The following is an 18,091-nucleotide window of genomic DNA, read 5'->3' on the forward strand; positions in this document are numbered from 1 at the left end:
ATAGTGTTACGGAAGTATTTCAATAACTCTTCCATAATTGGAACCCACAAAACTCACCACTTTTTGCTGCCTTAGAAAATGTCTTAAAAAAAAAATGGAAACGAAATCTAGGTAAATAGGGAAGGGTGGAGGGGGTGAAGGGTGCACAGGTAATGGGGAAAAAAATAAGAACCAAGATATATCATGTATAGGTACAAACAATGATAAATGTAAATGTACTATATACCTAAAATGTACCAATAAAAGAATTTAAAAAAAGAAAATGTCTTTAACAGCTTAAAGAATAGAATAGTAAGAACAAGGCAAATATAGAAGTATTAAAATAAGAATTCTAAGGGGCCAGGATTTAGCTCAGTGGTGCCACCGCCTACCTCGCAAACACAAGGTCCGAGTTCGATCCCCGGTACCAAAAAAAAAAAGAATTCTCAAAAAGGCATCTTCAAAACAAAATATATTACTATGGTAGCAGTATTTTGTAGAAAAGGCCCCTCTCACCTGCAGTGCGTGCAGTTCCCACAGGGCAGTGCTCTGAGCATTGCAGTACTCAGGTTCATCCAGTTCAGGCAGGAAAACCCCATTTCCCTGAGAGTCATTGTCAAGCAACAGATCTGTTTTCGGGAAAGTCTGTGAAAATGTCACAAAAAAGAATTAAATTAATACTGTTAACTGACAGAACTTTATTGGTCTATACTTGGACTTCATTTAAATTTATGGCTGTATATGAGCTATAAATATATGGTCTATTTAGCTTTAATAAGTTTATATCATAAGAGACAAAAATTACAAAGAATGTTGTGTTTTGTTTTGCAAAAGAAAATAGAATATTCTTTCCACTCTCCACTCTCAATTTTCAGGACTCTTTTTCTTATAGAAATACAACAGATAGCGTATAAAATATTCACTTTGACATCATTTGTAATAGCAACAATAATGGTCACCTGTATCTATCAAGAGAACCACAAAGAAGCAGAAACCCCAAACTACCTAAATTTGAATCCCACTCGTACTATTTATTAACACTTTAGGCAACTTACTCTCTCTGGACCTGTTTTTCCATCAATAAAATGGAAACAGTAAGAATAGCTGTCTCAATTATAACAATTAATTTAACATAATTAATTAAAAATTAATTTTTGTTGAAGCATTTATAACAGTGGAATAGTTAAGAACAGTATGTTTGTTAAAGAACTAAACCTTCATCGTTAAAAGACAAATAGGAATATTAGTATTGACACAAAAATTAAACTTCTGTTGCTTGTAAGCTGCATATATTTACATATGAACAAAAAAAATCTACAGATCTGTCACCTGCCTCACAAGCACAACGTCCTGAGTTTGATCCCTGGTACCACAAAAAAAAAAAAAAAAAAATCTACAGAAATGATACCCACTAAATGGTAACAATAGTTACCTTTGGGAAATGTCAATGGAATTAAAATGCTCTTCCTTTTGTAATTTTATGTACTTCCTTCACCACCTGATTCTATAACAACTTACTTTGTTTTATCTCTATAGAGTTGGGTTCTCAGCCAAGCATGGTAGTGCACACCTGTGAACCCAGCACTCTGGGGAGGCTAAGACAGGAGGATCATGAATTTGAGCCTAACCTAGGCAACTTAGCAACTTAGTGATAAAAATAAAAAGGGCTAGATATACAGTTCAGTGTGAAGGCCCTGAGTTCAACCCTCAGTACTGCAATAAATCAATCAAGTTGGATTCTCATTATGTTGCCCAGGTTGGCCTCAAGACTCCTAGGTGAAAATAAATGGTCCTCCTGCCTTGCCTCCCAAGTACATGGAACTATAAGTGTGTGCCACTGCACCCAAAAATGAATTACTTTTACAACTGAAATGATAATAAGATGGGAAGTACAACAAGAATCAAAACAGCACTGCACTTAATAAGAACTAAGCTCTCTTCATTTACTACTTACATGCATTAATGTTCTAGTAGTTGATAAAATTCCAATGCTTGAATGTGGAAGAACCTGAAGAGCAAGGGTACAAAGGCGCTTGATGAAGGCAAGGGCTCGCTGCTGAGAAACTTGCTTTCTGCGCTTGGTTAGCATGACATCGAGACAATGGAGTACAATCTCAACACCTTCATTAGTGGCACCTAAAACAATCAATATATTCATCAGGGCTTTTTCATTATGCAACTTCACTAAACTGTAGAAAAAAAGATGAACTTTTGTACCTGTACAAAGCCATTTCTCTGACCAATAAGCAGCACTAAGAGATGTGATAGGCAGTATTTACTGCATTTCCTGCCACTTCCAAAAGTTCACTCTCAGATGTGTGACACTGGCAGGCCAGCATTTTATGTACCAGTTCTTATTTCTCACGGATGATAATTCTGTTCATAACATATTCATATGTTATGATAAATGTATGTTTATATATTTAGATAAATATATGTTAAGGAAACATTGTCTAAACATACAAACCACAGAGAGAGGAGAGTGGGATGAATAAAAAAAATTAAGGTCTGTTGTGTACATGCATCAACTCCTCACAAGGAATGTAACTATTATGGACTGCAAACATGTACCAATAAAAATAAAATAAATGAGCATACACACCTGCATGCAATTTGAACAGTGTTTTGTAGAGATGTGTATAGAATTTCATCGGATCAATATTTAAAACATCACCTTTGAAATGATAACAAACACAAATTAGGTATGTTATAGCCTCCAAAGATAAAGTAAAGATAAAGCAAAGATAAGAAAAAATCTTACCTTGCCCAGAAAGAATATGAAAAGCAGTCTGTACACAGTGAAGACTTTCTTGATAGCTTAGGTCCTTAAAAAAAAGATATTAAGAATAATAATTAGGGCTGGGAATGAACCTCACTGGTAAGGAGCTTGCCTAGTATGTATACGGCCCTGGGTTCAATCCCAGTACCACAAATAATAAAAAAAGAAAAAGAATGATAATTACCATTTACATCTTTAAAAAGTAATTAATACAATAATAGAGTTACTTACACCAGATTCAATGAGAGTATGAAGAACTACTAATAAATCATCAAAAAATTCCACATTTATAAGATGAGCAAACCTAGAATCAAACAAACCTTAGTTAACTTAAAAGCAGAAATCAATCAGGTAAAAGTGAAGCTTGACTTTTTATTTTAAAAATACTTCTGTCCTGAGAAAGAGGTTGTTAAAAACAAACATCCCTGAGGAAAGTTTATTAAGTTTAGTAGTATTTTAAAAAAGACACACAATGGAAAGCTATTAAAAAAAAAAGTTTAGCAGTATTCTAAGTCATAAAGGAGGTATCCGAATCAGCTTCTAGGATAACAGTGGGAAAAGAGAAAGAAGAGTCTGCAATAAGAATATGCACTTGGAACTGAAGGTATAGCTCTGGAGCAGAGTGTGTGCTTAGCACTCACAAGGCCTTGTGTTCAATCCAAACACCACTAAAGGAGAATATGACACCTTTAAAGATAAAATGAAGAGAATACTGGCCCTGGTGTCCAGTTTAGGCTGTGCTACTGATTATCTATATGAAAATTAGGTAAGTCACTTGACTGTCCTGAGCCACTATGTATTTCTACAAAAAACTGAGGCCATCGATAGGACTAAAGAATCATATGAGCTACTAAGCATGAGACTGCTCTGTACACTGTAAAATATTAGGCATCAAAGTAGGTTAAAGTCGGGGTACTTCTACAATACTAGTTAAGAGTTTTGATGCTATGTATATGTTCAGCAAAGAACAACAGCAGAAATGATACCCTTAGAAGTGATTTTTACATACATACTGGTACTAATTTTGTGAAAAGAAACTTGGCATTATTTATTTATATCATTTATTATCATTATTTACCTTTTGATCTGGCTATACATGCACATAAGTACATGAAGATATACGATATATCAATCAACATTTCTAAGTGTAATGTAATACAGGGTATGGCCAAGTAAGCCTTCATATCCATAAAATGGAGTATTATGAACTTAAAAAAATAAGTAACCTTTATGGGCTAACATGGAAAGATATCTAGAGTCACTGTTTACCCTAAAAAGGCAAGTTATAAGACATAGCATGATTCCATTTATGTTAAAAAACAAAAGCCAGTAGACAGACAATGCATACATTTATAGGAGGAACTTATTTTAAATTTTATATTCTTCTGCATCATTATTTAAATGAGCATGTATTTTTAAAAATTTTTAAATAAAGGAATTGGTCATTAAAAACACAAACTGCAGATCTTATTGTAATACAGGAATAATTCCTTCTTTAATCAGCCTTTCTTTGAAAGTTTTCAATTGCATCCTTATAAAGATATGCATTCCACAGCTAAACAGCTCCAAGCATTAGAAAAAAATGTTTTGCCTATTCTATATCTTCTAGCCATTCATCCTACCTTTTAACTCTTATTTTTAAAACTGTGCTTTCCCACAATGGTAGTCCAATTGAGACGTATATAAGTATAAAATATATACCAGTGTTCAGACATGTCTTAAAAAAAACAGATGCCAAGTATCTCAGTAATGCCTATTACTGATTATATTTTAAAACAGTATTTTAGGTAAATAAAATTCAATCAAATACACTAAAATTAATTTCACCTGCTTTTAACTGTTTAACGTGGCTAATTTCCAAGTGTAGTTCATGTTAGATAGCAATGTTGTACCGGATACTACTTTAAATTTAATTGTGAAAAGCTATCCTGACAGTCATTAACAAATTCCCCAACAAAGTCATTAGCATTGATAGAATACACAAAAAGATGGATTTTAATAGGACAGATTGTACAGGATTAGAGAAATGACAAGCAAGCCAGATTTGTGCATGATCAACCCAAACTGTGGTGGTAAATAACTGACTAAATAGTGCAAATCAGAACCAAGAAATGAGAAATGAACCTTAAGGACACCTAGAATTTACTAAGCAGAAGAAAAGAGTGAAAGGGATTTTTTTAAATGAATGGTTTGAGATGAGAAAACCAAAAAAGCCCTTGATATAAATAGTTTCAAGGAAAGACTGGTGACAAAAAAGGAATGTGGACTGAGGACACTGGGACATCATTAGGGAACTCTGTTTAAAATTCGTTACTTTGATCTTATCTCTTTAGAAAAAATCTGAAAGGTTTCAACCTATACAGCCCTTACTTGGCAAGACCTTCTAAAACTGCTGGCAGGAGAGGCGACCTTTGAGCCTTCTTCAATATTCTGAAGTAGGTCACAAACACAATATTCAAAGTCTCCGTGTGCTGCCAGAGAAAACAGACAAAATTACTGTAGGATAATCTGGTATGCTTTCCCCGGGTTGAATTATGACTTTCAATGCTAAATCTTAATTCTTTCCCATCCCTGCCCACAATTCAATCTTTAGAATTTTAACCAAATAGAATGAAGATATATATCTTGTGATTACAGAAAACTACCGGAGATCACACATTAGTTTCTTTTTTTTAGTACCAGGAATCGAACTCAGGACCTTGTACTTGTGAGGCAGGGGCAGTGCCACTGAGCTAAATCCCTGGCCCTAACACATCAGTTTCTCGCACATCATAAAATCATCTAAGCTTCATGAAAAAAAATCAAAATTATATACCCATTTAGGGCCGGGGATTTAGTTCAGTGGTTCCGCCGCCTGCCTTGCAAGCGCAAGGACCCAAGTTCTATACCCGGTACCAAAAAAACACAAAATTATATACCCATAAGCTGAAACAATAAAGTTTTTTAAATTATTTAACAACACTTTGAAAGCATAACAGAATGTGATTCTGCCTACCAGTTTAAGTTTTTTCTCAGTACTCTCTGAAGCTTCTGCCTCCTGAAGCTCTCGCTCTAGCTTTTCCTCTGCTTTCTTCCACTAAAAGAAAAAGTTAAGAGTATATACCACTAAGTAAAAGAAGCAAAGAGGGATAATGTCAACATTAAAAGACACATATAAGACTATATAGTCTATGAATGTAAATGTAAATATAAGCAAAAGTAAAAAAGCATGGATAAGACATACAAAACAAATTTTTTTTTTTTTTTGGTACCGGGGATTGAACTCGAGTCCTTGTGCTTGCGCAGCAAGCGGCAAAACCACTGAGCTAAATCCCCAGCCCACAAAACAAATTTTAAAAGGTGTTTGCCATCTAGAAAGAAAGCAGAACAAGACTGGAGAGTAAAACAAAGGGAATTCTGACTCTCTCCTCAAAGGTTTCTTTCTTTTCAAGGAAAAAAAAAGGAAATCTATGAACATTTATTCATTCTTTTTAAATTTTTATTAGTACATGTTTGCAATATATAATTATTACATTCATTGTGAGGAACTGGTACATGTACATAACACATCTTAATTCTTCTTATGTCCCCTGGTTATTCTGAATGGTAGCTACATAAGATATGCTATCATTTTCTATAATTTCAATTAAATTTAAGAAAAATACTGAGCCCCAAAATAATTCCTAATGTTAAATAATCCATACATAAAAGGTTTCAATCTACACAGCCTTCATGTGGCTGTGTTGACCCATTATCAACAATTCTTCTTAATTACATTTAGATGTATATATACGATAATATAAAATATTCACTTTTTTTCCACTTCCTAATGCTGGAAGAGCAGCAAACAATGGTTATTAAGCTGCCTGCAGCACAAGAGAGCACACTGAAGTTTCCTTCCCTCAAGAGAAACTGATAAAGAGGTGTCATGTTTTTATTGGGTCTTTGTCATCACCCATCCCCCACAACAGCTATATATGTGCTGGACCCAATTTATTTTAAGTATTTATATTATCCCAATATATTTATCTTCATTCGTTTCTAATTATTAGTTTTATTTTGAAATTTCTATCATGTTTTCATAATTCATTAGACCAATTCAAAGATGGAGGTCCCTGAAAATTATTTTTATCAATTTCATAACCCTAACAGTTTAGAAATATTTTGAGAAGTGATAATAATGATGGTAATAGTAATAAGAACTAATATTTATAAAGCTTGCTCAATGTAATAATCTATCAAGTGCTTTACATAAATGCAAATGTAAGGTATTATTAGCCCGAATTCTTTAAAAAAATAATTTCCAAAGTCTCAGTAAATAACAAAGAGCTGGAATTTCAACCCAGAATTAACAAGGGGTTGGAATTCTAACCAATCAAAAAACATGATTCAATTAACAGAAACTTACTTTGCTCTCATCTTCACATAAATATATCCTTTCCATTAAGGAAAAAAATTACTTATCACAATAATTCTACATTGATCTAAAAAGCCAAAGGATAAAAGCCCACATGAAAAAATTCTTTTCACCCATTATTGTCTTTGCCAGTAGTTGTCAAAACTATTGACTACTGACATTTATACACACACACACACACACACACACAAATTATATCAAATATCCGTTTTTTTTCTACTCCCTAATGCTGGAAGGAAGCATTATGTCAGATCAAATTCATTTAGAAAAACATTTCTTTGCAGTAACTGGGAAAAAGAAAACTCTCTAAGTATTAAATTATAAAATTAAAGTATAAAATTTTTTTTGAGACAGTATCACTATGTTGATAGTAATATAATGGCCTGGAACTCTTCGGCTCAAGTGATCTTGCCTCAGCCTCCCACACAGTATGGAATACAAACATGCACTAACACACCTGCCTCCTAGATTTCAAGTTTTATACTTGCATTTTAACTATGATTTACTTCAGACTAGACTATGATTTAATCTAAGAAAAAAATAAAACAGTATATTTAAATGAAACAAAAAAGGAAATAAACCAAACCTTTCTCTGCATTCTTGATAGTGTTTTTCTCTTTTCCTTAAAAGTCATGAACTTTTTTGGTTTATTAATGTCCTCTGTGTCTTTTTTCACTTCTACCTCCTTGATTCTTAGGCACAAAAATGTTTTTAACATCTAATATTGAAAAAAATCAAGAAAATACAATTTAGTTACATTGCCTTCAAAAACTATATAGAAAAGTAAGCATTTAACAATGCTATTTCCTTCATTCACATAAAAGACTTTGAAACATCTTTTATCACATTTTACACAAAGTTCTACCATCTTTTTGCTAATCATATTCAGTTATTGTGTCTATGAAAGGCCATTAGTATTCGACTAAATATATAAACTCTGCTGTTTAATGAGTATAAGGAGGCAAGAATATGTTACAAAGAATAAAAAGGATGTAGAAATGTTTGGAAAAGTATGTAAGGAGGTATAAATTGTTTCTAAACTAGCTTTAATTTATCAAACTTGGTTCAGTTTTGCAGTTAACAATGCTAGTCTTCATCTGTTTCTCACAATAAAATATGGGCATAAAAACTACTACTAATTTAGAGACAACTTATTTTAGTTTAAATAAGTAGTTCCCCAACTTTGGCAAGTATCAGAATCACCTGGAAGACATGCTACAACACAAACTGATGGACCCCACCCCCAAACTTTCTGACTCAGTAGGTCTGCAGTAGAACCCCACAGTTTGTATTTCCAATTCCCAGCTCATGCTGATCCAAGGACCAAAATAGGAACTACTACCTTAAGCCATTCAAAAACTTCAGAAACTACTTTAAAAATTGGGAAGATTGCACAGTGAAGAGTCTCTACAGGATCTGGTGTCCTGACACTGGAATATAGTGGCACATGGAGGAGAAGAAGGAGGGAAGTGGGTCCCCAGGACTCAGGAAGGATCTGAAGCAAGAACTGAAGTCCACGGGGAGAGCAAAGAGACTTCAATGAAGAGGAGGGAGATAACAAGCAGCACTCTCTCCCAGAGCCCAGGATCACAGCGTAGGAATGGCAGATCAAACCTGCAGACACATGGTGACTACCGGTAACCCTAGAGGTCTCCACAGAGAAATGCACCAGTGGAACAGAGCACTGGTCGCAGCAGACTGCAGTGGCTGGTGAGTTATCTGGGTTCACACTCACCCAGGAGAGGGTGAATAGTCAGTAGCCCTCTTGAAGATGAGCCAACTGAGCTCAGAATTCAGAACAGATATAGGCCGACTCCATCCAGTGGCTCCTGGTGTCTCAGTGAGAGGTGAGTTCAAGTCAGCAGGATGCCAGGGAGCAGCAAACCTTCAACCCAGATTGATGTACCCCAGAAAACTGTATTTCAAAATTGATTGAGGAATGATACTTCCATGACAAAGAACACTTGAAGAAATTCATGATCACAAAACCAGCACTCCAAAGTGTTGTGAAGGATATTCTAGAAAGAGACAACAAGGATTACAACTCCATGAACCCCAACAGAATGAATCCAGGCAAGGAAACAAATTAAACAGAAAAGGAAAGAAGGAAGCCAACAACAGGAAAATAACATGACAGAGACAAGATATAACCATCAACGTTAACAGTCTCAATTCACCAATCAAAAGAAACAGACTGGCAGAATGGATCAAGAAGCAAGATCCAACAATATGCTCCATACAAGAAACACATTTAATTTAAAAACAAATCCACAGACTGAAAAGGGATGGAAAACAATACTCCATGAAACAAGAACCTGGAAAAAAGCAGGGGTAGCTATTCTATTTGCAGACAAAGTGGATTTCAAGCCAAGACTGATTAAGAGACACAAAGAAGGTCACTACATCCTTGTAAAGGAAACAATCCAAGAGGAAGAGATAGCAATCATAAATATATATGCACCAAATAGCAGTGTACCCAACTATATAATACAAATATTAACAGACATGAAAAATCATATAAGCACTAATACAGTAGTAATTGGAGACCTCAATACCCCACTGTCACAAACAGACAGATCAACTAGACAAAAAAATCAACAATGAAATATTAGAAGTGAACCAAACTTTTGAACAAATGGACTTAGTAGATGTCTACAGAGTATCCTACCCCAAATCAGAATACACATTCTTCTCAGCGGCACATGGGACATACTCCAAATTAGACCACATAGTGTCTCATAGAACATGCTTAAGTAAATGCAAAGGAAGTGAAATTATCCCATCAAAGTTATCAGTCCATAGTACAATGAAATTGGAAATCAACGGCAAAAGAAACCATAAGAACTTCATAAAAACATGTAATCTAATGTTCAACATCACGGGTCTTTTGTGAAATGCAAATTTAAACAACACTGAGATCCTTCTCACTTGAGAAAGAATGGCTGTTATCAAGAAATCAACCAATAACAAATCCTAGAGGGGCATGGGGAAAAAAAAGCCCTTCTCCACTCTTGGTGACAGTGTAGGCTGGTGCAACCACTGTGGAAATCAGTGTGAAGATTTCTCAAAAAACTAAAACTACAAGTTCTATTCAACCCAGCTATTCCCCTTCTTGGCATCTTCCCAAAAGAATTAAAAGCATCATACCACAACAATATACACACACTCATGTTTATAGCGGCATAGTTTGTAATAGCTAAATCTTGGAAACAGCCCAAGTGCCCATTAAACCGACGAATGGATAAAGATGTGGGTTTCTTTATACAATGGAGTACTACTCTGCCATAAAGACGGATGAGCGTCAGACATTTATAGATAAATGGACAGACCTTAAGACGATACTCTTAAGTGAAATAAATCAGATACATGTTTATATACCTCATTACTTATGTGGTGTGAGAAACCGAAAGTGGAAATAAGGACTAAAATGTACAATAGATATTGGGAAATGGGAAGAAAATGTTCAAATGGGAAGGGAAACAAGGGAGAAAGGAAGGGACAAGAGAAAAAAGGGAAAATAGAAAGAAAAAATGGAAACAAAGCTTTTGTACACAGGGAGGGAAGGGGCTGGAGGGAAGGAGGAGAATGGGAAATAAGAGGTAGGATGTATCATGTACAGGTGCAAATTCCCTACAATGAGTGTTATCATTACGTATGCCTAAAATGTACCAATAAATGTTCTGCTATTAAAAAGTTCCATTAAAAAACTGGTATTTTATGTACCACACCAACTGTCCTCACATTCAAACTAAATACAAAAAGGGGTGTTTAAAACATTACATTTTCTCTGGAAAAAATCATCGTATTGATTTCCCAAGGTCACAGCAACACTGTGGAACACAAACTTGAGAACTACAGGTTTGCATTATTTGAATGTTCCAACATGTACCTTTGGAAGAAACCTAAGTATTCCAGATAACAGAGCTAAAAACAGAATAAAAAGGAACAACCAAAGGTATAAAGTAACCTGAAGCATTCTAGGTATTAGATCCATTTTTAATATTTTATAAGGTATTCTACGCATTCATAAAATAACACAACAACAAAAAAAACCCTGTAAATTAACACATGTATTATTTAGAGGGCTGGGTATGTAGCTGTGTGGGAGAGTGCCTGCCCAGCATGCATGAGAGGCCATCGTTCAATCTCCAGCACCATTAAAAAAGAGAAAAAAGATAGTTCCATGTGCAACTCATACTATCTGGTCAATCAAATTCTCAATAAAGATGCTAAATATTTTCTCTTATTGAGCCTATATTTACCATTTTAGTAGTCGAACTGAAATCATCAGCTTTAAGAAAAAGAGGAGCTTGATGGCAAAGAAAACTATGAAATAAGGAAAACACCCAAGTAGAAAATACCACCTTAACTACCAGAACTATAGGACTAAAAATAAATTTAATAAAATATATCAGCCTATCAGCCAAGCATGGTGGCACACCTATATAAACCCAGAACTCTGGCAGGATGAGGAAGGAGGATTGAAAGTTCAAGGCCAGCCTGGGAAGCTAGGTGATACCCTGTCTGAAAATTTAAAATTTTGTTTTTTGGTACTGGGGATCAAACTCAGGACCTTGCGCTTACAAGGCAGGCGCCAGGACCACTGAGCTAAATCCCCACCCCGAAAATTTAAAATTTTTAGATTAAGAATGTAGCTCAGTGAGAATGTCCTGGCTTCAATCTCCAGTACCACAATAACATATACACAGTGGACCCTCAAGTTATGACCAGCCTGACATACAAACAACTTGGGTTAACTAGGTTAATGGAAGATTCATCTGCTTCTTGTTATCTACGTGTACCCAGTAAACATCCTGGTGTCAGTTCTACTGACTTGGTGACAACCAGCCCTTGGGAACCAATCAAGTTCAGAAGTCAAGGGTCCACTGTATAAATATGATCCAAATGAAGAAAACTATAACACTTCACTTATGGGGCCAGGGATTTAGCTCAGTGGTTTCGCCGCCTGCTGTGCAAGCGCAAGGACCCGAGTTCGATCCCCGGTACCAAAAAAACGCCCCAAAAACTGTAACACTTCATTTAAGAACATAAGTCATCCTAAATCACAAGATAATACAGATATTCTTAAAGAGAAAAATAAATCAACTCAGTAAATATTTTAAACCTCCTAACCTAATTCATATATTAAATCAATTCTAACCAGACTCTCTATATGGAGCACTGAAGAAAAAGTAATAAAAAACTGGTTGTAAATTCTATCTGGATTAATACACAAAAACAAATAAGAATATTTTGAGCCAGATGTGGTAGTGCATGCCTGTAGTTCCAGCACTCAGCAGGCTGAGGCAGATTGCCACAAGTTCAAGGCTAGCCTAGGCTATTTTATAGTGAATTCAAGGCCAGCCTGAACTTCACAGTAAGACTCTATCTCAAAAAAGCAAATACAACAAAAAAGGAGTATTTTTGGGCCAGGGATTTAGCTCAGTAGTTCTGGCACCTGCCTTGCAAGCACAAGGTCCCAAGTTTGATGCCCGATACCACAAAAAAGGAGTATTTTGGAAAAAGAAAAATGGTTCATGACTTCTATCAGTTACACTCATTTCAATCAGTATTTCCTACCTACAATAATAAAAACAGTATATCTGAAGGGAATTAACTGAATCAATAGAACAGAACGAAATAAAACTCAATGTGTATATGAATTCAGTATATAGCAGCATTTTAAATCAACAAAACAAGGAAAATAACATTGGAATAAATGACTGTCCATTTCAAATGTATATGTAGTTATGCATATTAAATACCTATACACAGAAAGATGTCAAATAAATAGGTTAAAAAAAAGGCCACAAAAATTAAAAACACTCTGGCAGGGAAAAATCTATAAATCTTGAGACTGAGGAGCTCTACTCATGACAAAATACACCCTCATATATAAAATTCAATAGCAAATTAAGCAGCAATTTAACCAAAAAAATCTGCAACCTATGCAACAAAAAGATTTAAAATTCTTAATACATGGTACAAGTTTCACAGAGTTTTGTTCATTTTCTTATTCTTTTATCCCTAAGACCTAGAATAGTGCCTGGCACATAGCAAATATTTATTGAAATGAATTATTATTTTTAAAACTATCACAAGTTATTAAGGAAAACAAATACTTGATAAAAACTGATACATACAGGTACAGATAAATATAAACAGGTGAAAAATTCATATGAGCAATGAATGTATGGAAGGAATCAAAATCACTAATAAATATATACAAAGAAATACACTCTGTCTCTGTCTCTCTCTCTCTCTCTATATATATATAGTATATATCTTTTCACCTACCAGACTAACAAAGATTAAACAGTAACAATGAGCACCAAGTAGGTAGTGAGGAATTGATACTAGTGGAAACTTAATAGTAATTAAAAATACTAGTGGAAAAAAAATTTTTTTTTGGTACCGGGGATCGAACTCGGGACCATGAGCTTGCAAGGCAGGCAGAGAAACCACTGAGCTAAATCCCCAGCCCACTAGTGGAAATTTAATTGATAAAATTTTTTGTAAAACAATTTGTCTATCAAGTTTTTATTTCATTTTTTTATTTCTTTTTGGTACCAGGGATCAACCTCAGTACCTTGCACTTGCCAGGCAGGCACAGTACCACTGAGCTAAATCCCCGGCCCTGTCTCTCAAGTTTTTAAATGTCATTACTATTGGTTCTAGTATAGACACTTCAGAAATTTAACTCAATATGAAAAAATATACCCAAAATGTTCTCTTCAACATTGGCTGTAACAGCTAAAACCTGGAAACTCAGCTGTCCACCAAGTAGGACATCATATATTCGCTTAATGGAATATTATGGCAGATATTTCAAAGAGTGGGATAACCCTACGCAGTATATAAGTTCACAATATATACAATGAAAGCTGCTTAGAACAGTTTTCCTATTATAGGCCCATCTTTTATTTTAAAATATAAGCAACTATTTGCACAGAAAAATACCTATAAGGATATACAGACAAAACTGTTAACAGGACTTTAAGCAGTTTGGGTACTTTTACTTTTTACTTTACATACTTCTGTAAAGAATAAATTCCTCAAAACAACTGAAAGGTAATGTAATTTAAAAGCACATAAAATGCAAAATAAGAAAAGAAAGGCTTACCTCTGGCCTAACTTCATAATTTCTGCCCTTCACAAAGCCAGAAATCACTTTAATTACACCAAGAGAAGCTTGGCCTAATTTATCTTGTTTAAAGAGTTTCTTTACTGCCTCACAACACATTTCAGATATCTGAAAAATAAAATGTAGTAAACCAGTATCCTCAACTTTGTTATTACTCATATTTTGGGCCAGATAATTCTTCCTTGTGCAGGGCCTGTTCTGTGCATTATAACATGTTAAAAAGCCTCCCTGGACTGTGCCCCTAAACACATTTCTTTTTATTTATTTATTTTTTTTTGGTGCTAGGGATTGAGCTTGGGTCCTTGCGCTTGCGCAGCAGGCGGCAAAACCACTGAGCTAATCCCCGGCCCCCTAAACACATTACTAACACACCTCCTACCATTACCTCCATCACGACAATCAAAAATGTCTGTAGATACTGCCTAACATTCCTAGGGGTCAAAATTGCCCCTTGTTGAGAAATACTCCACTGTACTTATATCCAAATAATTTTAATAAAGAGAAAGTATTTAATCAATCGATTTATTTTACCAATAAATTAATTCTAAAATGAATAAATTCCAAAAGAATGGGGGTCAGGAATCACATAGCCTATAAATTTGTTAAGCATAACAGTAATCATTTAAAGCAACCTACTGATTTTGACATATCATTCATGAGAGGGACAATCAATACGATGATGTTGTTGTGAAAATTAAAATGAGGCAGAGCAACCAACAGCTCACATAGGCTCTTCACAGCCACTTCAGCCAGTCCTTTGTATGCCTTTAAGGAAACTACATTACTTTTCTTCAGCTTTCTTTGCTTCCAGTCTATTAAAAGATAAATGTAATTAATCATTGGCCAATATTTAAGCTAATTAACTTTCTCTTAAAGTAAATTTCACAATTTGAAAAACTAGAAGAATAAAAAAAGAAGGAAGAAAAGAAAAAAGATTTGAGTGTCTGATTTGCTTAGATATCAGAGGCTACTGAGCATGTGAAATGTTCACATATGTTCATGTGTAAAATACACACTGGATTTTAAATCTAGGACCAAATAAAGAAAATTTTTAAATCACACTAATTTTTAAAATAGATTACATGCTGACATGACAATCTGGGTATATATATAAAACTTACTGTTAAATTAATTTCATTACTTTTTAACTTTTAGTGTGGCCTCAATTTTTCAAAATGACATGTGTGGCTGGCTCATCTTATATTTTCAATGGGCAAAGTCTGTACAAAGCTCCCAGGCTGTATCCTTGAAAAAGCAAATGCTAGTAAGTAGATTCCAGTTGGGACATCAAAATACAGAAGCCATATCCATGTCACTCACACCACTCCACTCTCCTTCACTTTCACACCCTTATGGGGCCAATAGGATTCAGTAGTTCTTAGGCCTTAACACTAACTGGAGGAGCCCAAATGGATCAAATGAAAGCACCTGCCCTAGGTGATTAAATCTCTTCTGCATTCACACGCCAATCTTTCCTAAGCCCTTTCTTTGCTGAAGAAACAGAAAAAGGTTTGATAGAAGAGTTTATGCTCCTTAATAACTGATTCTTAAGTTCATTTTCAGGACAGTCACATACATCTTAAGGTATCTTTCTCTGACTACCATTTCCAAATTTTTAAAAAAATAGATTAAATCCCAAGGATTCATAAATTCAAAAAACATACAACTACTTACTAAAGTACTACAGCAACAATACTAATATTATATACTAATATATATTAATAGTAATATAGCAAGTTAAAACTAATAGCAAATAAAATATAGTACCTTGAAATGCTAGGCACAGTTTTAATTTGTTTATAAATTCATTTACTTTCCACAATGTCTCTTTTTTTTTTTTTTTCTGGTACTGGGGAATGAACTCAGGATCTTGCATTTGCAAAGCAGGTGCGGTGCCACTGAGCTAAATCCCCAGCTCTTACTTTCCACAATAATCCTGAGGCAAGTGCTCTTCTTATTATTCCCATTTCATAGACAGGAAAACTGAGTCACAGAAAGATAAAAGAAACTTGCCCATCACAAAAGTAATAAAGGTAGTAAGTGGTGGAACCAGGTTGAACTCAGGAAGTCTCACTCAGGTCCTCACCATACACCTGCTGTCACTACACAACACAGAATATAATTCACTTTGTGATTAAGACTTAAGTATGCGGTTTTTTTTTTTGGTTCTGGGGATGGAACTTGGGACCTTGTGCTTGCGAGGCAGGTGGCGGAACCACTGAGCTAAATCCCCATCCCTAAGTATGCACTTTTAACATATATTTAATATACCTTTCACCATTTGCTCCAAATTTTCCAGATAAAATTTATATTGGCTAACCAGGCCTTCTTCAAATTCTCTTAACTTCTGAGTTTCTTTGCGGATCTGAAAAGACCAAAAAGATCATTTTTAAAATCAGAATATTAAAATTTAAAAAATAGCACAACATATGTGTGGCTCATATATACCCAGTGGGGGGGGGGTTAAAAAAAAAAAAAGAAACACTTTATTTTTCCCATCTATAATCCCAAAATTTTTAGCTTTTTTTTCCCTTGCAGTACTGGGAATTGAACCCAAGGAGCACTGAGCTACATCTTCAGACCTTTTTTGTTTTGAGACAGGGTCTCACTAAGCTGCCCACACCAATCTCAAACTTGCAAGCCTGCCTCAGCCTTCTGCGTAGCTAGAATTACAAGCATGCATGCACCACCACACACAGTTTCTCAGCTTGCTTTGTGCAGTAATTGTACCTTACATTACCTTAGTAGATTTTTCTGCCTCTGTTAGGGGCCGGATTTTATATGAAGGAGTAATATCCTTAAATAGCTCCATCAGAGAAATTATCACCAACTTTCGAACAGTAACAGCCACATCAGGGTCTTGTTCCACCAGCAAGGAACGTAACTCTTTCAATTTTTTAATCTGTTAAAGAAATAATTTATAAGGCTACAGAAATCATGGTAAAACAATTCTGAATAAAATACAGCTTCATAGCTGCTACAGTAAGTCTGAGTTCTCATAATGACCAAAAACATCTGGTCAAGCCACAAGTAACTCTCCAGACACTGCTCATGTTACCAACAGATAAATCACTTAAGTGCCAAGCTAAACAGATTTTTGTTATACAAGTAGTTGGAAAAATAGTCTTTATTAAAAAGTTTAACTTTGGAAAGTTACCTATTTTTAGAAATTCTTTTATACTGAGTTTTCTTAAAGCATATCTATTTTCCTAAACCTTTTTTTGACATATTAAAATGTCATACACACCAATCAAATACAATCACACACACATAATCAAGAATTAAATATAATACTGTCAGCTACATTAATTTCAACAAGATTCGTACAAAGATAATATGTATAATGCAACGCAGAAGCAAAACATTTTCAACTAATGTGTTTGCTTTGATGAATATTATTTCCTGCTGGAAATTTGGGGTTTGTTTTGTTTTCGTTTATTTTGCTAGTACTAAGGATAGAACAGGGTCTTAAACATGCTAGGCACTCTACCACTGAGCTACATCCTAGTTCTATTTTTTTTTTAATTATGATCTCATTAAGTTGTCTAGGCTGGCTTTGAGCTTGTAGTCTTCATGCCTCAGACTCCCAACTCTGATTACAGGGATTACAGACATGCACTACCACACCCTACTGGAATGATAACTTGAAAAGCAATGTTCTGCATGTTTACCAATATTTACCATAGCAAGGAGTGGGAAAAATACGCCACCACATATCTGCCATTCCTAAATTGTGTGAAATGAGCATAAGACTCCAAACTATTAGCACGCCTGGATTCCAATCTACTCATTA

General features: G+C 34.8%; 1 protein-coding gene across 5 annotated transcripts in view; it reads right to left on the reverse strand.

The window, feature by feature from the left end:
* Noc3l (NOC3 like DNA replication regulator) overlaps window positions 1–18,091 on the reverse strand; it is a 48,766-nt gene that overhangs the window by 20,558 nt on the left and 10,117 nt on the right. For 4 of the 5 annotated variants that reach the window (XR_015440370.1, XM_021253073.2, XM_013069865.3 and 1 more), the window contains exons 7-18: window positions 17,039–17,200; window positions 16,570–16,663; window positions 14,935–15,110; window positions 14,278–14,406; window positions 7,741–7,872; window positions 5,754–5,834; window positions 5,129–5,229; window positions 2,990–3,062; window positions 2,741–2,804; window positions 2,582–2,653; window positions 1,934–2,115; window positions 496–624 (exon numbers count right to left, since the gene is read on the reverse strand). Coding sequence is in view for 4 of the 5 variants with exons in the window: in XM_021253073.2 (XP_021108732.1) it covers window positions 496–624; window positions 1,934–2,115; window positions 2,582–2,653; window positions 2,741–2,804; window positions 2,990–3,062; window positions 5,129–5,229; window positions 5,754–5,834; window positions 7,741–7,872; window positions 14,278–14,406; window positions 14,935–15,110; window positions 16,570–16,663; window positions 17,039–17,200 (1,395 nt within the window). In the remaining variant the exon portion in view is untranslated. The remainder of the gene's footprint in view (window positions 1–495; window positions 625–1,933; window positions 2,116–2,581; window positions 2,654–2,740; window positions 2,805–2,989; window positions 3,063–5,128; window positions 5,230–5,753; window positions 5,835–7,740; window positions 7,873–14,277; window positions 14,407–14,934; window positions 15,111–16,569; window positions 16,664–17,038; window positions 17,201–18,091) is intronic. The other variant, XM_021253075.2, reaches the window with a different exon arrangement.

This window comes from Heterocephalus glaber, unplaced genomic scaffold, assembly GCF_053883595.1.
Source record: "Heterocephalus glaber isolate CG9 unplaced genomic scaffold, H.glaber_assembly_v1.0 deba00001497, whole genome shotgun sequence".
NCBI lineage: Eukaryota > Metazoa > Chordata > Mammalia > Rodentia > Bathyergidae > Heterocephalus > Heterocephalus glaber.